This window comes from Lactuca virosa, chromosome 5, assembly GCF_052849685.1.
Source record: "Lactuca virosa cultivar CGN04683 chromosome 5, Lactuca_virosa_CGN04683_v6, whole genome shotgun sequence".
In the NCBI taxonomy this organism is placed as follows: Eukaryota; Viridiplantae; Streptophyta; class Magnoliopsida; order Asterales; family Asteraceae; genus Lactuca; species Lactuca virosa.
In genome coordinates this window covers 408,242,477-408,259,736 of record NC_136430.1, presented here as the reverse complement: position 1 = coordinate 408,259,736, position 17,260 = coordinate 408,242,477, and the positions used below count along the sequence as shown (strand labels likewise).

The following is a 17,260-nucleotide window of genomic DNA, read 5'->3' as shown; positions in this document are numbered from 1 at the left end:
AGTATATGTCATTGATCCGGGAGCATGGATTAGACATAGTCATTGTCCCTAGTCCGAGAGTATGGATTGGACATAATCAACTGTCATTAATCCGGGAGTATGGATTAAGACATAGTCACTTGTCCTTAGTCCGGGAGTATGGATTAAGACATAGCCAGTCGTCCTCAGTCCGGGAGTATGGATAGGACATAGTCATTTGTCGTTAATCCGGGAGAATGGATTTACACATAGACACTTGTCCCAAATCCGAGAGTATGGAATGGGCACAATTATTGATCCGAGAGCATGAATTAGATCCGGGAGTATGGGTTAAGTAAGAGGTAAAATTTAAGGTCCGAGAGTATGGATAGTCTCATTGTAAGGATTAACGGGGTAGGGTAAGAGTTGCTTATATATATATATATATATATATATATATATATATATATATATATATATATATGTTGAAATTGTATATTTTGTGAGTTCTAAATTATATATATGATATAGCATTGTTGGATTGAAATCCCTATGTACTCACCAGGTTTCCTAACATGACCCACTCAAGCTTATTTGTATCACAGGTGTCGATACGAAGTTACATTACACTGAGAGATTAAAGAGATGTAGATCACTAGTGTAAATAAATGTAAGTTCTGTTTATGCTTATGTTTCTGTATTGACGATGACATCCCAAATGTTTTAAAATGAATAAAAATACATTTCTTCGGAAATGTTTTGATAACGTATCTATCATGTTTTACTGGGAACAAATTCCGCAACATTTTCATTAAAATAGGTACTCTGATTTTTATAAAGCATAAACAAAATCGATCTTTTCTGGTCGTGAAAATGGGGATGTCACAGTTGGTATCAGAGCATTAGTTTAAGCGAACTAGGAATATGGATTTATTTCTAGAAGTAAACTTAGAATGCTAAGCAATGATTGTGAGGAGTATGTCTAATAAAATTTAGGTAATACACCTGAATAGACACAAGCACTAGCTTATTTAGGGACAATACCTAACATGCTTTTATGTGCTAAATGATTTATGATATGCATTATATGATCGGATCTATGGCCTGTTGCCGACCGGATCTGGACACTTTATGTGTTCAGGTTTCTAAACATTTAATTACGATATTAGAACCGACATATAACTTTTCGGAGTGATAGGGAGATTTACACGTCGATCGTAAATAAAATCTTTCCTATCTTAATTCTCGTCATTACACACCGAACGTATGAATTGGTGTATAGATCGAAATGGCAAGAACCCGAAGTGGAGTCAGGAACGCGAACGGAAACAGGAATCAACCTTTAGTGATTGAGCAAATACATGTTGTGGTAGCCACTCCTGAGCCCATCACGATGGCCGGAGTACAGGCGATGATCCAAATAATGTTGGATCGTCAAATGGAGGAAACCAGACGTTTGCTTCAACAGAATCGAGAGGAAGCTACAATACCAATCGAACAACCCGAACTGAATGATGGGCAGTCGGAAGGAGGGAACTACAGTGGGACCGTTGGTCAAGCCAACCCACCAATAGTTCGACGAAACAACCAAGATGACGGATACGAGAGGAACGGATGCAAGTACAAGGATTTTCTAACTTGCAAGCCATCGACTTTCACTGGAAAGGAAGATCCGATCGGAGTTATCGATTGGATATCGGAGATGGAGTTGGCCTTCATGATGTGTGGATGCAGAGGCAAGTTACAGACCACATTTGCAGTACGTCAGTTCCGAGGAGGCGCTGTGCGCTGGTGGAACACCCTGGGGAAGACTCTAAGCCCCAATGAGCCCCTGCAACTGACTTGGGCAGAGTTTTTGGTGCATTTCAAGCGCAAGTATTGCTCATCCCAAAACCTGCTCGAGCTAGAGAACCAATTCCTAACTTTGAAAAAGGGGAGCATGTCCATCGATGAATATACCAACAACTTCACAGACAAAATGGAGCTTACTTTGCGCCTTGTCCCAAACGAGCTGACAAAAGTCGACAAGTACGTAAAGGGACTTCCCTGGGAGTATGCGGTGTCGGTACGTCAGGCACCTACTCTAGAGGCAGCTATCTGGGCTGCCAAGTCTGTTGAAGACATGATCAAGGGGAGAGCCGCCAGCAAGGTTGAAGTTGGCGATAAGATAAAGTTTGAAGGATCCACAAGGTCCGACGAGAAGAGAAAATTCTCAAAGTATGGAGGAGCACAATGGTGTGACAAGTGCAAAAGGAAGCACATTGGGAGGTGCTCTAAAGAGATGACCTGCTTCAAATGCGGGAAGACTAGTCATTATGCCAGCGAATGCACAACCAAGAGAGAAGTTTGCTTTAGGTGTAGTGAAGAAGGACACTACAAGCAAAATTGCCCAAGGCGAGAAGAAGCTGCAAAACCAAATGTGCCACCAAAACCGAAGGCAAGAGCGTTCCATATGATTCTTGACGAAGCAGATGGCAATGCAAGGGATCAGGAATGAGGATCTATGAAGTAACATTATGGATAGTATCACGTGGTGTAGCCTATTAGAGGCATAGTCTAGGGTGAACTTGAACACCTATGTAATCTTTTCAAGGAATAATATAACACCTTCGTTTTGTTATCTGGTGTGTTAAGTTGTTATGTGATTTTCTTGTATGGTGACTTGGAAAACTGCGAGACAATACTTGGGACGAGTATGAGTAGGTGTGAATGGTAGTAGAGGCCTATACTACCGGAAGCACATGACTCACACTTGTATCAGGGAAAGTCACAAGGTTACCAAGAAGCTAGTAATTGATTTCGTTTTATTCAAGTATGTCGTTACCATCGTTTCGGTAATGATTAAGAAGATGATTGTTGTTTCGACCCTAGTGTTCATATCAAATTGAGTCCGACTAAGATGAGTATGTTACGTGGTTCAGAGAACCAAGTTCCATGTAGCATCTAACTTAAGCCAGAAGATTGAAGTGAAAGATAATCGAAGCGGTCAATAGAAGTATCGCACTAGATAAAGAAGTTGGTAGCTAGAAATGCTACATGTTAAAATGTGATTATATCACATTAGAACATGAAGGAAAGTATAATCCATTCCGGAATTTGACTCTAAGAGACCTGAGTCTGAGCGTTGCAACATACGATGAGAGTTCATTAGAACATGACCTATCTGTCTATCGTGGAAATCAAATAAACTTATCTTAAGTTTGTTAAGAAGAAGAAGGAGTCTCTGATAAAGAGCGAGTTTGTGACATGAAGGTCATGATTGAAAGTGTAACAAGACATAGAGAACGGGTGCAAGATCAAGCACCGCTTGTAGTCAAGAAGACCAGGAGTTAGATACGCATTCAAAGAAACATAGAAGTTACGATTATTACCTAGGATGAAGAGATAACGAATGGAGTCATTATACAACCCTGTTTCGTTGATGATTCCGGGACGTAATCATCCTAAGGGGGAGATAATTGTAACGCCCGCATATTCGGGATAGTCAATTTAGAGACAATAAGCATCAAAAATGAGTTATTTATGGAATATTATTTAGAAGGAGTAATCTTAACCAAGTGGTAGTATATGTTACAAGGGTTCCGTACATATAAAGAACGCCGAAATCCGAGTTATAACGAAGAAGTTATGGTCCGTCGAAGTTTTACGGCAAAATCGACACGACACCGGGAGACGTAAATAGTGAATTTACGATAGATGACTTTTTGGCCTTAGTGATCTAATAAAAAGTTGTAGTATACGTTAAACCGAGAGCGTGCATAAAAAGAACGCCCAAATCTGACTTCGTATGAGGAAGTTATGAATTTTCTAAGAATTGGCATGGCAGTGCACGGCCCGAAACTCGAATTTTAGATCGAGCGGTTTTTGGCCTATGTGACCTAAATGAGAGTTGAAGATCTCATTAATAGGAAGTCAACGATAAAAAGACAGACGAAAACGGAGTCCGTATGAAAGAGTTACGAATTTTTCGCGGTCATTTAACAATATAATCTCCTATTACTGTTAAATTTAAGATCGGTCGAAAATTCGCCGACGGAGTCAAAATGAAAGTTGTAGATCTTATTTTTACCTACGCGTGGATATAAAGAACGTTAAAAACGGAGCTCGTATGCGAAAGTTACGAATTTTAAAAGTCGGAAGTGCGTTGTGCGAAAATGGGTGACGTGACACAATCTTGGCCATTGCTTTCTCCCAAAGTCTTGCCACCAGATGGTGACATGTGGCACCAATTTCAGCCATATTTCACCCTATAAATAGAACCTCTCCCACCCTCATTTTCTTCACACCTTTCCCATTCTTTCTTCTCTCTACACTCTCTCTAAACCTCCCAAAACTCCCCTAGCGCTAGAAGAAAGCCCCGGAGCGCTCGACGGCTCCGAAAAGAAGAGCTTTCGGCTTGGAAGTTCTGCCCCTGCAGAGCCCGGCTTCTAGCCAAACCCCCTCGTAGGTAAGATACGCCTACCTAATTTTTAATATAGCTTTTATTTAAATATAGTAACGTTATTAGGACCTTATAATAATTATTTGAGCTATTATTATGGGTTATATAAGTGTCGTTATAATATCTTTTTAACCACTCGCGGTACGGGGAATCCGGTTTGAAAGGCTTCCTGGGTTGTTGGATTTCAGAAGTGCTATATGCCAAAATGATCATTCCCTCCGGTGTTTCATGTCTGGCCCCTGTCTGTACATAGTGGGTGAAGAGTATTGTTTAACGCTTATATAATAGTAATAATAGCTAGACTATTAATTAGTCTCCTTGAACATTAGACTAAACTCTAGTGGAAATGATACCAGGTTTTGTCAAAGGAAATTTGTTTTAAAGTAAACGAAGTGCTGTCCGAGTACCGAGTCACCACCTTTGCAGGTAAGTGCATAGTTCCTTTCATGAACATGATTTTAATACAAGTATTGATTGAAGTATTAATTATATGTTTATGTGCGATTTAATTGATGTTGCCTGAAATACGTGTTAAAGAACATACCTGATTATATATGATGGTTTAGGATAAAGAGTAAACCTAAATTAATTATGAGGAATATTGGGTAGTATTTTCTTACGAGTACGAGTGAGTTATACTCAGAGAATAAAACTTTAGTATATGTTATTGATCCGGGAGCATGGATTAGACATAGTCATTGTCCCTAGTCCGAGAGTATGGATTGAACATAATCAACTGTCATTAATCCGGGAGTATGGATTAAGACATAGTCAGTTGTCCTTAGTCCGGGAGTATGGATTAAGACATAGCCAGTTGTCCTCAGTCCGGGAGTATGGATAGGACATAGTCATTTGTCGTTAATCCGGGAGAATGGATTTACACATAGACACTTGTCCCAAATCCGAGAGTATGGAATGGGCACAATTATTGATCCGAGAGCATGAATTAGATCCGAGAGTATGGGTTAAGTAAGAGGTAAAATTTAAGGTCCGAGAGTATGGATAGTCTCATTGTAAGGATTAACGGGGTAGGGTAAGAGTTGCTTATATATATATATATATATATATATATATATATATATATATATATATATATATATATATATATATGTTGAAATTGTATATTTTGTGAGTTCTAAATTATATATATGATATAACATTGTGAGATTGAAATCCCTATGTAGTCACCAGGTTTCCCAACCTGACCCACTCAAGTTTATTTGTATCACACGTGTCGATACGAAGTTACATTACACTGAGAGATTAAAGAGATGTAGATCACTAGTGTAAATAAATGTAAGTTCTGTTTATGCTTATGTTTCTGTATTGACGATGACATCCCAAATGTTTTAAAATGAATAAAAATACATTTCTTCGAAAATGTTTTGATAACGTATCTATCATGTTTTACTGGGAACAAATTCCGCAACATTTTCATTAAAAGAGGTACTCTGATTTTTATAAAGCATAAACAAAATCGTTCTTTTCTGGTCGTGAAAATAGGGATGTCACAATATATATATATATATATATATATATATATATATATATATATATATATATATCCTTAAAATACCTATAAACTCACACACACACACACACACACACATATATATATATATATATATATATATATATATATATATACAGTCAAATACTTAATTTAATCATATGTAATATATCAAAAAAAATAATAACAGTATATTTAAATTGATTTTTTTATTATTAAAATAATTAACTTGTAACATTACAATATTACCCTTCTTCCACATTGCTATTTCCGACCTATTTATTTCTTGAATCCTTACATCGATGCCCACATTGAAATTAGTTTTTTTTCTTGATTTTACTTGTAACTGAAGAACAAATGGAAAAACAAAATGGTTTAGAAAAGAATAAACGTAGGTCTCCTAAATCAATTGAAGGGGATGAAACACATTATTTAGCAATGAATTAGGATTATGCAATTGCTAGGTTTTGAAAAATATAAAGCAAATGAGGAGTTTAGTAAGGTCGTTATAATTTAATTTAATGATAAAGTTTTTAATTTTAAATATATTAATTATTATTAAATTATGTATTTAAATATATATGTGAGTTTATAGTTTTTATAATTATATACATGCAAATTAAATTTTTAAAAGGATATAGACATAATTCTAAAAGTTTATATAGATATAGATGAAATTCTCCCAATTCTATTACATGCTTACTTAATAGAATATGAATTTGGATTTTGATTCCATTTTATGTTAATCAAACAAAAAATGGAATTAGATTATAATCCGGACAGATTTCAATTCCTTCATAAAAATTATGCGAACCAAGCACCAACTTATGGTATCCAAAGTGCGCATTATGGTTTTTCGGCTAATTAATTTATTTGACCGCCTAATGATCTTTGCCATGGATCTCTTAATTTGTATACCACCTTTACCGAGTGTTTGTATTGCTTTTAAAACAACTTATTGATTTATTGACAAACTCAAAACCACTTTTCAAAATAGCTTTTCCGTTCGTTTCAAAAAACAAATTTTCAAAAACATGTAAAATTTGGCTTTTTGAAATTGATTTTGGCTTTTTAACTAATGTAGCTTCAAAAATGAGATTTTAAATCAAACACTTTTTAACTTATTGACTTTTTCATCATAAAACTAATCAACACACTTTTTTAAAAACTCCTTTTATTATCAATATAAGTCAATAAGCTTTTATTTATTTATTTATTTATTTGTCCAAAAGCACTTTTAGGTGCTGTTTGTTTTTTTAGAAAAACCTCTTCAAACCACTTTCTGCTGCGCGGTGCAGCACATGCGCAACATTTCCCTCTCGCAGCAGTTTGTTTTTTGGAAGACTTCAGACTGCAAAACCTCTGCGCGTGTGCTGCGTGGCGCAACACTTGACTTGTCTCTTCAAACCTCTTCAGCTTTCAATTTTTTGAAGTTTTTTTTAGAATTTTGGTATAACTTATTTTTTTTAAACATTTAAAAAAAAATCTTTTATTTACGGATTTAATACAATTTATTATTATAGTTTCCACAAATTTTTTTAACTTGATTTAAAAAAAAAACTTTGATTTTTTTAATTTTTTTACCGTTTCCGTTAATAATATTTTCTGTTTCAGTTTCAGTTTCATCTTTTTTAACGTGTGTAATTTTTTACGAACTTTGTACACATCATTTGCAATACTTACTTAATTTTTTTTATTATTTTCTTTTTTATGTTTTTTAAAATTAGTTTTTTTTCTAGAATAAAGCTGTTAGCTTCTTTTATATTTTTGTAAGTTTTTTTTAAAAAAAGTTTTATATTTTTGTTTTTTTACATGTTATTTTTAGTACTCTTTCAATGTTTTAAAACTAGAATTATTAAAATTTCAGTGTTGAGAACTATTTTAAGTTTATAAAATTAGTTTATTTAAATTTCAGTTTACTGCAGCAGTCTGCAGATGTTAAAAAACAAACATGCTTCTTATTATGGGCTGCAGCCGTTTGTTCCACCTCTTCTGCTGCAGAGGATTGCAGAGGTGGTCCGCAGACTTCATGAATTTTCGCTTCGAAAAAACAAACAACACCTTAGAGTTCATAAAGCAATTACAAACACCCCTTTACAAACAGTTCGCTTCTTTCCTTTCACCTTACGATTACAACATTATCACTACCACTAGCAATTGTTTCCACCACCAACATTGCCACCAATAGATGTTGCACGACCATAGCCACCAGCGACTAGAGACTGTTGCCACCATGACTGACGACACCTTCTCTACATGCATCATATATTACTACTAATCTTAAGCATTAATCAATCTTCCTAAATTTTTATGATTTTGGTATCTTCATTGTTGCTTAGGGATTTTTGGATTTTAAATTTTCTATAAATTTTTTTGCCTAATCTTTTTTATTATGATATGTACTCTTGAGTTTTCTTAGGAATTTTTTGTATAATGATGGGATCTGACATGAGCAACCTCATAGATAAGGACGTCTTAACATTGGCTTGATAAACATTGATTTTGATACTCATACAATTCTCTTCATGCATTAGAATGCATTTAATAATAACATTAAACCAATATTCCACACACACCGATAAAGTTCATCATATATTACCTTTATTAGAATGAGGTTTTGTGTATTAGAATAAAACCTATTTAATCGTTTTCAAATGATAGACGTCATGAAAATCATTGATTTTACTACAAATATTTGACATGGAACAACATGAACTCAACGTAAATGTCTATAGTTTGCGTTCAATAAGTTGTTAGTTTTTGAAAAGTGAAATTCCCATAAGACTTTATACTCTTAGACACATGCTGACTGGGGGAGGCTTTCTCTAGCATTTAAAGACTTGCTATAAAGCAAATGTGGACTCCAGGAGCTAGCATTGTAGCATCATAAACAAATTGGTGAATGTCACCTACATCATAAACAAATTACCATCTAAAGTTTTAAGGAACAAGCCACCATATTTGATCGCAAACCACATTTGGGATCATATAATAGTCTTCATGTGCTTGGTATACATAAAAGAAAAAAAAGCATCAAATGATAAGTTTAAAGAAAGGAGGAGACCTTGTGTTTTTCTTGGGTACCCACCAAGACAAAAAAAGGATATTGTGTCTACGATTTAAAAGAAAAAAAGATGGACATTTCAAGAGATGTACAGTTTGTGGAATGCCAATACCCTTTTCATGACACACATGAACAACCTCAATCACTTGAACTCCGGAATAGTTTTTCTAGCCCCATTATTTGGCCGACACTAGTCGGTTGCGAGCAACCATCTACCCCATAAACAAATAGTATACTGTCGGAGCCTAGTTTCGATGAAACACCACTTATAAAAACTAAAAACCAAGATGATTTGTTTAATCAAATTATAATCGAGAACAATGAACAACATAATCCACATTCAAACTCCATTCCAATGCAACACCATCGACTAGAACATGCCAGGACATTACCTCAACGTTTTGGTGATTATGAAGTAAAGCTACCACCTTCCATAGACCACTCTGTCCCCAACGTCAGGTCAGCATCTTCGACGGTACATCCTTTATCTTATTTTGTTTCCTATAAAAATTTCTCAAACACTCACAAATATTTCTTAACTACCATCTAACCTCATGATGAGCCCAAACACTTCTATCATGCAGCTAAAGACATAAAATGGCGGGAGGCTATAAAAACAAGATCCAAGAACTTAAAACCAACAATACTTGGATCATGACAGATCTTCCCCTCGGAAAGAAAGAAATTGACTCCAAATGGGTTTGAAAAATAAAATACAAACCTAATGGAGATGTTTCATGGTATAAGTCAAGTTTGGTAGCTAAAGGTTTCACCCATATCGAATGTGTGGATTTTCATGAAACATTTGTACCAACCACTAAACTCGTAAGAGTTTGAACAATATTGGCAGTTGTTGTTCATTGAAAATGGAGAATTCACTAACTTGACTTTAATAATGGCATTTTTCATGGTAATTTATAAGAAGAAGTTTACATGAAAGTTCCACAAGGCTTTGTTATAACCGGTTACAAACATGTCTACGAACTTCAAACATCCTTGTATAGGTTACGACAAGCATCTCGTAACTGGTATAAAAATTTCACTGACGCCTTATTATTTCAACATTCTAAAGCTGACCATTCGCTCCTCTTATTTCAAAAACAAACTGCTTATGTGGTTGCCCTTATCTATGTCGATGATGTCAATCTTTTTGGCAATGATATCGATTGTGTTACTAAAATGAAGTCATTTTTGGACGAAAGATTCAACATAAAGGACTCGGTACCCTTAAAGTTTTTTCTTGGTGTTGAAGCAACACAAACACCAGATTGGATGGTACTTAGCCAACACAAGTACACTTTGGATATACTAGTAGATTGTCGTCTTCAAGGTTGTCGACCTAGCGTTATTCCAATGGAACAAAATCTTCGTCTTAATAAAGCGGATGATACACCCCTTGTAGATGAAAATCAATTTCGGTGACTTATAAGGTGGTACTATATTTACAAGTTACTCGTCCGGACATCATTCTTGTCATCAACACTTTAAGCCAGCTCCATGATATCTGCATTTTGACGTAGCCATTCAGATTTTTCATTACCTCAAGGCCACACCATGTTAAGGTTAATTGCGACTCCGATTGGCTTGGGTGTTCCTTGACTAGATAATCCAAAGCCGGATATTTTATCACATTAGGAGGTGCTCCTATCTCCTGGAAAACAAAAAAATAGTCAGCTGTCTGTAGGTCATTGACTGAATTTAAATATCTTTACATGACTTCTTCTGTTAGTGAGATATTAATGATATGTTGGTTATTAGAAGAACTTGATCCATCCCAAATAGGTCCCACTCCTCTCTATTCTGACAACTAAGTTGCTCGTCACATTGCAAATAATCTTGTTTATCAAGAAATTCAGACATGTTTCGTCAGCACCACTGAACATGTTGCTGCCATTTTTACTAAACCACTTGGTGCAAAAGAATTTCATCATGTTTTGGGCGAATTGGACGTTCACGATCCTCATGTTCCAACTTGAGGGGGAGTAAAGGGAATTGGATATTTCCTTATGCCAACTTATGTCAACTATCCGATTTCTACATCAACTCTTAATAGTTATCTAGTTTTATTCATACCTTTAGTTTCTTATTTTTTCTAGGTTTCTTTTACATCTTGTATAAATACCGTGTGTGGTATTAGTCTTTTTCCAATCAATCAATAATAAAAATCTCTAAAACTCTTTGTGATATCTATAACATCTTGATGATGGAGTCTCCATATTTCGCAACCATTCACATTTTTCGTTACCTCAAGGCCACACCAAGTTAAGGTATTTTTCTACCTTCTACTCGTAACCTAACCGTCAAGGTTTTTTGCGACTTCGATTGGCTTGGGTTTTCTTTAAATAGACATTCCAAAACCGGATATCTTATCACATTAGGCGGTGCTCCTATCTCCCGAAAAAAAAATAGCTAGTTGTCTCTAAGTCATCGACTGAATTTGAATATCATCCTATGGCTTGTTTTGTTAGTGAGATATTATGGATATGTTGGTTATTACAAGAACTTGATGCATCCCAAATAGGTCTCACTCATCTTTATTGCAACAACCAAGTTGTTCGTTACATTGCAAATAATCATGTATATCATGCGCACACAAAAAACGTAAAAATTGATTGTTATTTTATACATGAACATATTGAATCTCAAGAAATTTAAACATGTTCCATCAGCACCACTGAACATGTTGCTGACATTTTTACTAAATCACTTGGTGCAAAACAACTTCTCCATCTGCTGGGCAAATTGGACGTTCGCGATTTTCACGTTTCAACAAAGGAATTGAATATTTCCATATGCCAGCTATTCCAATTTCTACATCAACTCTTAATAGTTATCTACTTTTATTCAAAGCTTTAGTGTCTTATTTTGTCTAGGTTTCGTTTACATCTTCTATAAATATTGTACATGGTATTAGTCTTTTTCCAATCAATCAATAATAAAAAAATCTCTCAAACTCTTTCGGATTTCTATAATATCTTGATGATGGAGTCTCCACATTTATCGTTATAAGATATATGGCTTTCTATGTTTTATATGAAGTCATGGTTAATTTATTTGATGGAACCTACCTGCTTGGTCTCGAAGCGTAAAATATATTAGACTCCATGAATTGGGGTAAAAAATGGTGTCTCTAAGCAACAAGTTGGTGGCCAAAATAAAGTTACTCAATAACGATGTATCAGCAACTAAATTTTATTATTATTATTATTATTATTATTTTATTATTATTATTATTATTATTATTATTATTATTGGTTATGGAGTTAAGGTTGTTTATAACTATCATATAGTTATACAACCGTACTATACTTTATTACCTCTTTTAACACCACTTTATTACCTATTTAGTCCCTCCTTAGAGTACGCTCCCAATCTTCTATGTAATTCGGTTGTACGTAGATGGAGACTCTCTAGCGCGTCTCTAGTTTTATTTCTCTATAGTTCTTGCCGTTAAAAATAAGTTGCAAAATTATAATAACTAAAGATTCACTACTAGAAAACAAAGGGTTTTGCCACAGAAAAATAACTACAGAATATTTCCGTAGGTAATTACCTACATAATACCAACGGAATGGGATGCCCTAAGTTAGTAACGGAATAGCTACAGAATACCTACGGAATAACAACGGACGCGCATCGGTAGGTATTCTGTTGGTAATTAGCTACAAAATAGCTACGAAATAGCGACGAAAGTAAGCCTATAGGTATTCCGTAGGTAATTAGCTACATAATTGCTACAGACTACCAACAGAAGAAAATAGCTACAAAATAACTACGATTTACAACTTTATTATTCTTTTTTTTTATATAATATAAATGAAAGTTATTTTCTATACACAAATACAAATAAATACACATATTTACATACAAACCATATGTATGTATTATGTTCAGTATATCACGTATTTGTTTAATAAGGTTAATTGTTGTTCAAGAACAAACAAAAATAGTTTTTTGTATCATATATAGTAATGAGTTCTAATGATGCACAATCTTCTCACATACGTTTATATGATGTATAACTTTGTGAAAACAAAGCAACAAAAGTATAATGATGTTGTGAAAAAGTGTTCCGTAGGTATTCCGTAGTTAAATTTCTAACAGAATATTCCGTAGGAAAACCGTAGGAAAGTCTGTAGGTAAATCGTAGGAAAAAATTACCCAAGAGGGTTTTTCCTACAAACCGTTTTTTGTTGGAATTCTGTAGGTAACGCCTTGTTCCTACGGATTTCCTACGAATACTACCGTAGGTAATTACCAAGTTTTCTAGTAGTGATTGGTATATTAGAGTAGTTACATCATAGTTGAACAAAACAGGAAGATCAAATAAGAAATTACATCTAATCCCAATAAACAAGTGTTGATTTCACAAGTACAACATATCTTAAAGACAGGTGATGGGCGGACGTATACCACATGCCATGCTTAACTTGTATTCTTCTAAACGACGGAAAGCTAACTTAGAGCTTTCGGGAGGCACGAGCTCCACGTGAATCCATCATCCAAGTATTTTATTTGTTTGATTGAAATTATAGTAATTTTATTCTATCTATTCTAACTGAATAGAATACTGATTGAATCGTGTGAACTCATTATCTAGCAGATATATTCCTTAATTAATTAATATTTGATATATTTATTCACTGATATTAAATTTGAAGAATTTATTTTTTGAACTGGAAAATATTATTGTAGTTGTAACAAAAATGCATCTGCGATCTAATATGGGGACCATTTAACTTCTTAGATGATGTAAATTTCACTTTAATAATGCAAGAGGATATGCGTTACCATTGTATAAATATACCAAACTCATCATCCTAACTTCCCCAAAAAAATTTCCTGCAAAAACATCCCCTACGATAGAAAAGAAAGAAAGAAAAATATGTTGTCATTATCCCCTCTGTTCTCAACTACCTACGGATGGCCCTCAGAGGATCCTATCCAGAATAATGTTCAACGGGATTGCAATGATATTTCTATAGAAGCTGAAGCAAATTCATGTAAATCTTTACTTGATTTTGATACATATGAAGATATCCAGCATGATTTTTCAGCTGAAAATTCTAATTCTTCTGGTGGGTTTGTAAATGGCTATTTGGCTAATCCTATGGTGAAGAAGCTCAATCATAATGCCAGTGAAAGACATCGTCGTAAGAGGGTGAACGAGTTATATGGTTTCCTTCGTTCACTGCTACCCATTTCCAGTGATCAAAAGGTGCTTCAATATCTAACTTGTTGTGATATGTGAAAGTGAAAATTACAATAGATAATATAATTAGAATCCGTTTCTCAATCTTGATGAACTTACTTATATAACACATGACTGATATTTTAGTTGCATATAGCATAATTCTTGTGGGTACTTAGTTATTCAGTGGGCTTAGACTAATAATTCTCTTTTGCCACAGAAAAAAGTAAGTATCCCAGGGACAGTATCCCGCGCACTTAAGTACATACCCGAACTACAAAAGGAAGTAGAGAAATTAAAACATAAAAAGGAAAAGCTTTCATCGTATTCATCATCAAAAGCTCATTTGAGTCGAGAAGTGCTAAAGATGCAAAAATCGTCCTTGGTTTCATCGGTAAGAGTGTTAGGAGCCACAGAAGCTGTCATACAACTGATTTCCTCTGATGATCATATGAGCAAGAGGAAAGAGATTGTCTTCTTGTCTAAGGTTTTGGAATACTTAGAGCAGGAAGAAGATGGGTTTATTTTGCTCAATGCGACGAATTTCAAATGTTCGGGGGAAGAGATGGCATTAAGCACTCTGCATATTCAGGTACATATGTGGTCTTCTGTGAAACAAAATTCAAATAAAGCGTTTATTTCACTTCAATTCATCCTTAATATATGGCTATTCTTTTCATAAAATTTTTATATCTATATTATAATTACATGTATCTTGTTGATCTTAAAATATATGAGCGTATTTTGCTATAACATTTTATATAAACTATGGCATCATAATTCATAAAAAGCAACTCAATATACCCTAATATTCATTTTCTTGTGTTATGAAAAAATCATAATTCATAATTACAGTGATTTCTTCAATTTTACACTCGAGTGAAAGATCTTCGCTTAAGGCCACCTTCAATGTGAAATCAAAGTACTATGGCCGGGTATCTTTTCAAGATGCAATCTATCTATTTATATAAAAGAAGGTTCTATAATCTATTAAATTTTCTAGAGTTGAATGGATGCACCAATCTATCTATTTTTTTTTTTTTCATATAACTCTATCAAAATTTTCTACAATACATTTAATTTTATTAAGTTTTACTAATGAAGTATACTTTAAAAAAAAATTAAAACATTCTTTTTTCTCATGAAGAGTTCAATGACAATTAAATTCTAAATCCATTAATCTTCAATGCATACTACAATGGTAAAGTGTAATTCATTTAATGTCATTTAGACATCTGACCTCATTCAACTATTTCATTTAATTATGCATTGCCTATGTCCTTAGGTCATTGCTTCTAGGAAAATTTCTCACCTGGGTTGATGTATATGTAAGCATGATTTTAGTTTTATCGACAAACAATGTGAATAAGTCAGTTTACGACCTTAACTGCTCAACACAAATTAACATCTCAAACCTTATGATTATTTATATAATTGTGGCCATGCTATTTGGATCAAGCATACTTATGTCATAGGTTTGTTGTTCGGCCGCAATGCCAATCATTTGTTTCAATAATATTATAACTAATATTTTATAGAAATAGTTAATAACACAACATCCTGTCCTGTTGAACAGGTGCAAGGTGATAATGACATTGACGCTGAAAGGCTGATGGAGAAGCTTAGCTCTTTCCACCAACTATCAGATCGACTTTTACTCTAATTAGCATAGGCTATACAAAGTATATACATCTAGCAATCCCAATTAGCAAGCTTTAGTTTTTCTCATAGTTATGTAACGATCAACAAGTAGATCATCATGACTGTAGCTTGTCATTTTGTAGATTAGTGTAGAGTAATAGAATCAACAGCGAATGATAGAAAAAAAAATCGTCACTAATCCGTCATGCATGCGTGACATTGTTACTTGAATCTCTACGTTCTAACTTGGTAATGTATGACTCATATTTCATATTTGTGGTTGACCAAAATTTTATAACTACTAAGAGTATGTACGTTCTTTCACCATCTTATCAAAACAACCACCCAAAAACCTCCGCGGGGTGACCGCCCATCAAAACATTCACCCAAAACCCCCACAATCCTCCAGGGAGCAACCGATTAAGGTCTCTCAACGAGCATATATATTATTAATATTACACAATATTGAAATGCACCACCACTAAAATACTAAGTGTTTTTCATTTTGACACTAGAAATTGTAAAACCGAGATATAGAGCTTGCATGTCCAAATCATTATAAACGTTTCAAATGCTCACAACCTATTGACCATTTATATTCCGTGGTAATGCTAGACCCTACAAACACAATTAAAGACAACTAAACTCAAGTGTAGATGTGTGTCGTTTTAAGTCATGAAATTGTTATGATCCACAATTAACATGCACACAACTAAGACGCGAAGAAAAATTTAGAAAACACAAGAAATTAATATGATTCACACGATTAGAGTGATCGACTGATCTACAAAAGAACTAGACACACAATTTTATTAATTGTAGATGTGTTTTCAAACACATGCTGTCTATTGAGGGTTATAATCGTACAAGGAGATCCATTTATATACATTTGTTAACCTAAAACTACTTATGCGCCAAGGCCTACAAGCGCAACACATCACCACTTGGTTTGATACACAAGTTCATGTACTACTGACCTTGTGATCGATCACTAAGAATGCACTATACCGAGCAACATAGACATTTACTCAGGCACGACATTGTTAGATTATATACGCATCAAATACACTCTAAATAGGTAGCGGAAAAATCGAAACTACGATATACCTAAGTGTACATGCACCCTAAGATCTATGGTTTCATGCTAATTATATCTACCCAAGAAATTAAAAATATAAAGAAGAAAAGCATACCTCTTATGTAGTACTTGATACCCATGAAGTTGCTTGGATGAAAGGAATCAAACCAGAATCCCTCTAATGGTATCACACCCAATGACACCAAAGAGTGAAATAAAAATAACTAGGAGATTGGTCAATTTCACAAACCCTAAGAGGGTTAGAAATTGTCCCTAAGAGGGGGAGGAAGAAGGGTTGGCGAAACTTCAAGCTAAGGCCCTATTTATAGCCTTAGATCCCTTCCTAGGTTTTTTGTACATATTCCCATGTAGGGTGA

At 34.5% G+C, this 17,260-nt stretch overlaps 1 protein-coding gene across 1 annotated transcript; it reads left to right on the top strand.

Annotated features, from left to right (window-relative positions):
- The first annotated feature begins 13,791 nt into the window (after nucleotides 1–13,791).
- LOC145115907 (transcription factor ORG2-like) lies at nucleotides 13,792–16,078 on the top strand. The gene is made up of 3 exons (XM_079052265.1): nucleotides 13,792–14,191; nucleotides 14,385–14,756; nucleotides 15,741–16,078. Exons 1-3 carry the CDS (start codon nucleotides 13,859–13,861, stop codon nucleotides 15,825–15,827), a joined length of 792 nt encoding a protein of 263 aa, XP_078908391.1. The 5' UTR covers nucleotides 13,792–13,858; the 3' UTR covers nucleotides 15,828–16,078.
- The last annotated feature ends 1,182 nt before the right edge of the window (nucleotides 16,079–17,260 follow it).

Bases quoted from the DNA above. Each gene is read 5' to 3' on its own strand.
- LOC145115907 (XM_079052265.1), top strand. From the start codon at position 13,859: ATGTTGTCATTATCCCCTCTGTTCTCAACTACCTACGGATGGCCCTCA. The intron at 14,192-14,384 runs GTGCTTCAATAT...CTTTTGCCACAG, and splicing joins CCATTTCCAGTGATCAAAAG to AAAAAAGTAAGTATCCCAGG. The intron at 14,757-15,740 runs GTACATATGTGG...CCTGTTGAACAG, and splicing joins TAAGCACTCTGCATATTCAG to GTGCAAGGTGATAATGACAT.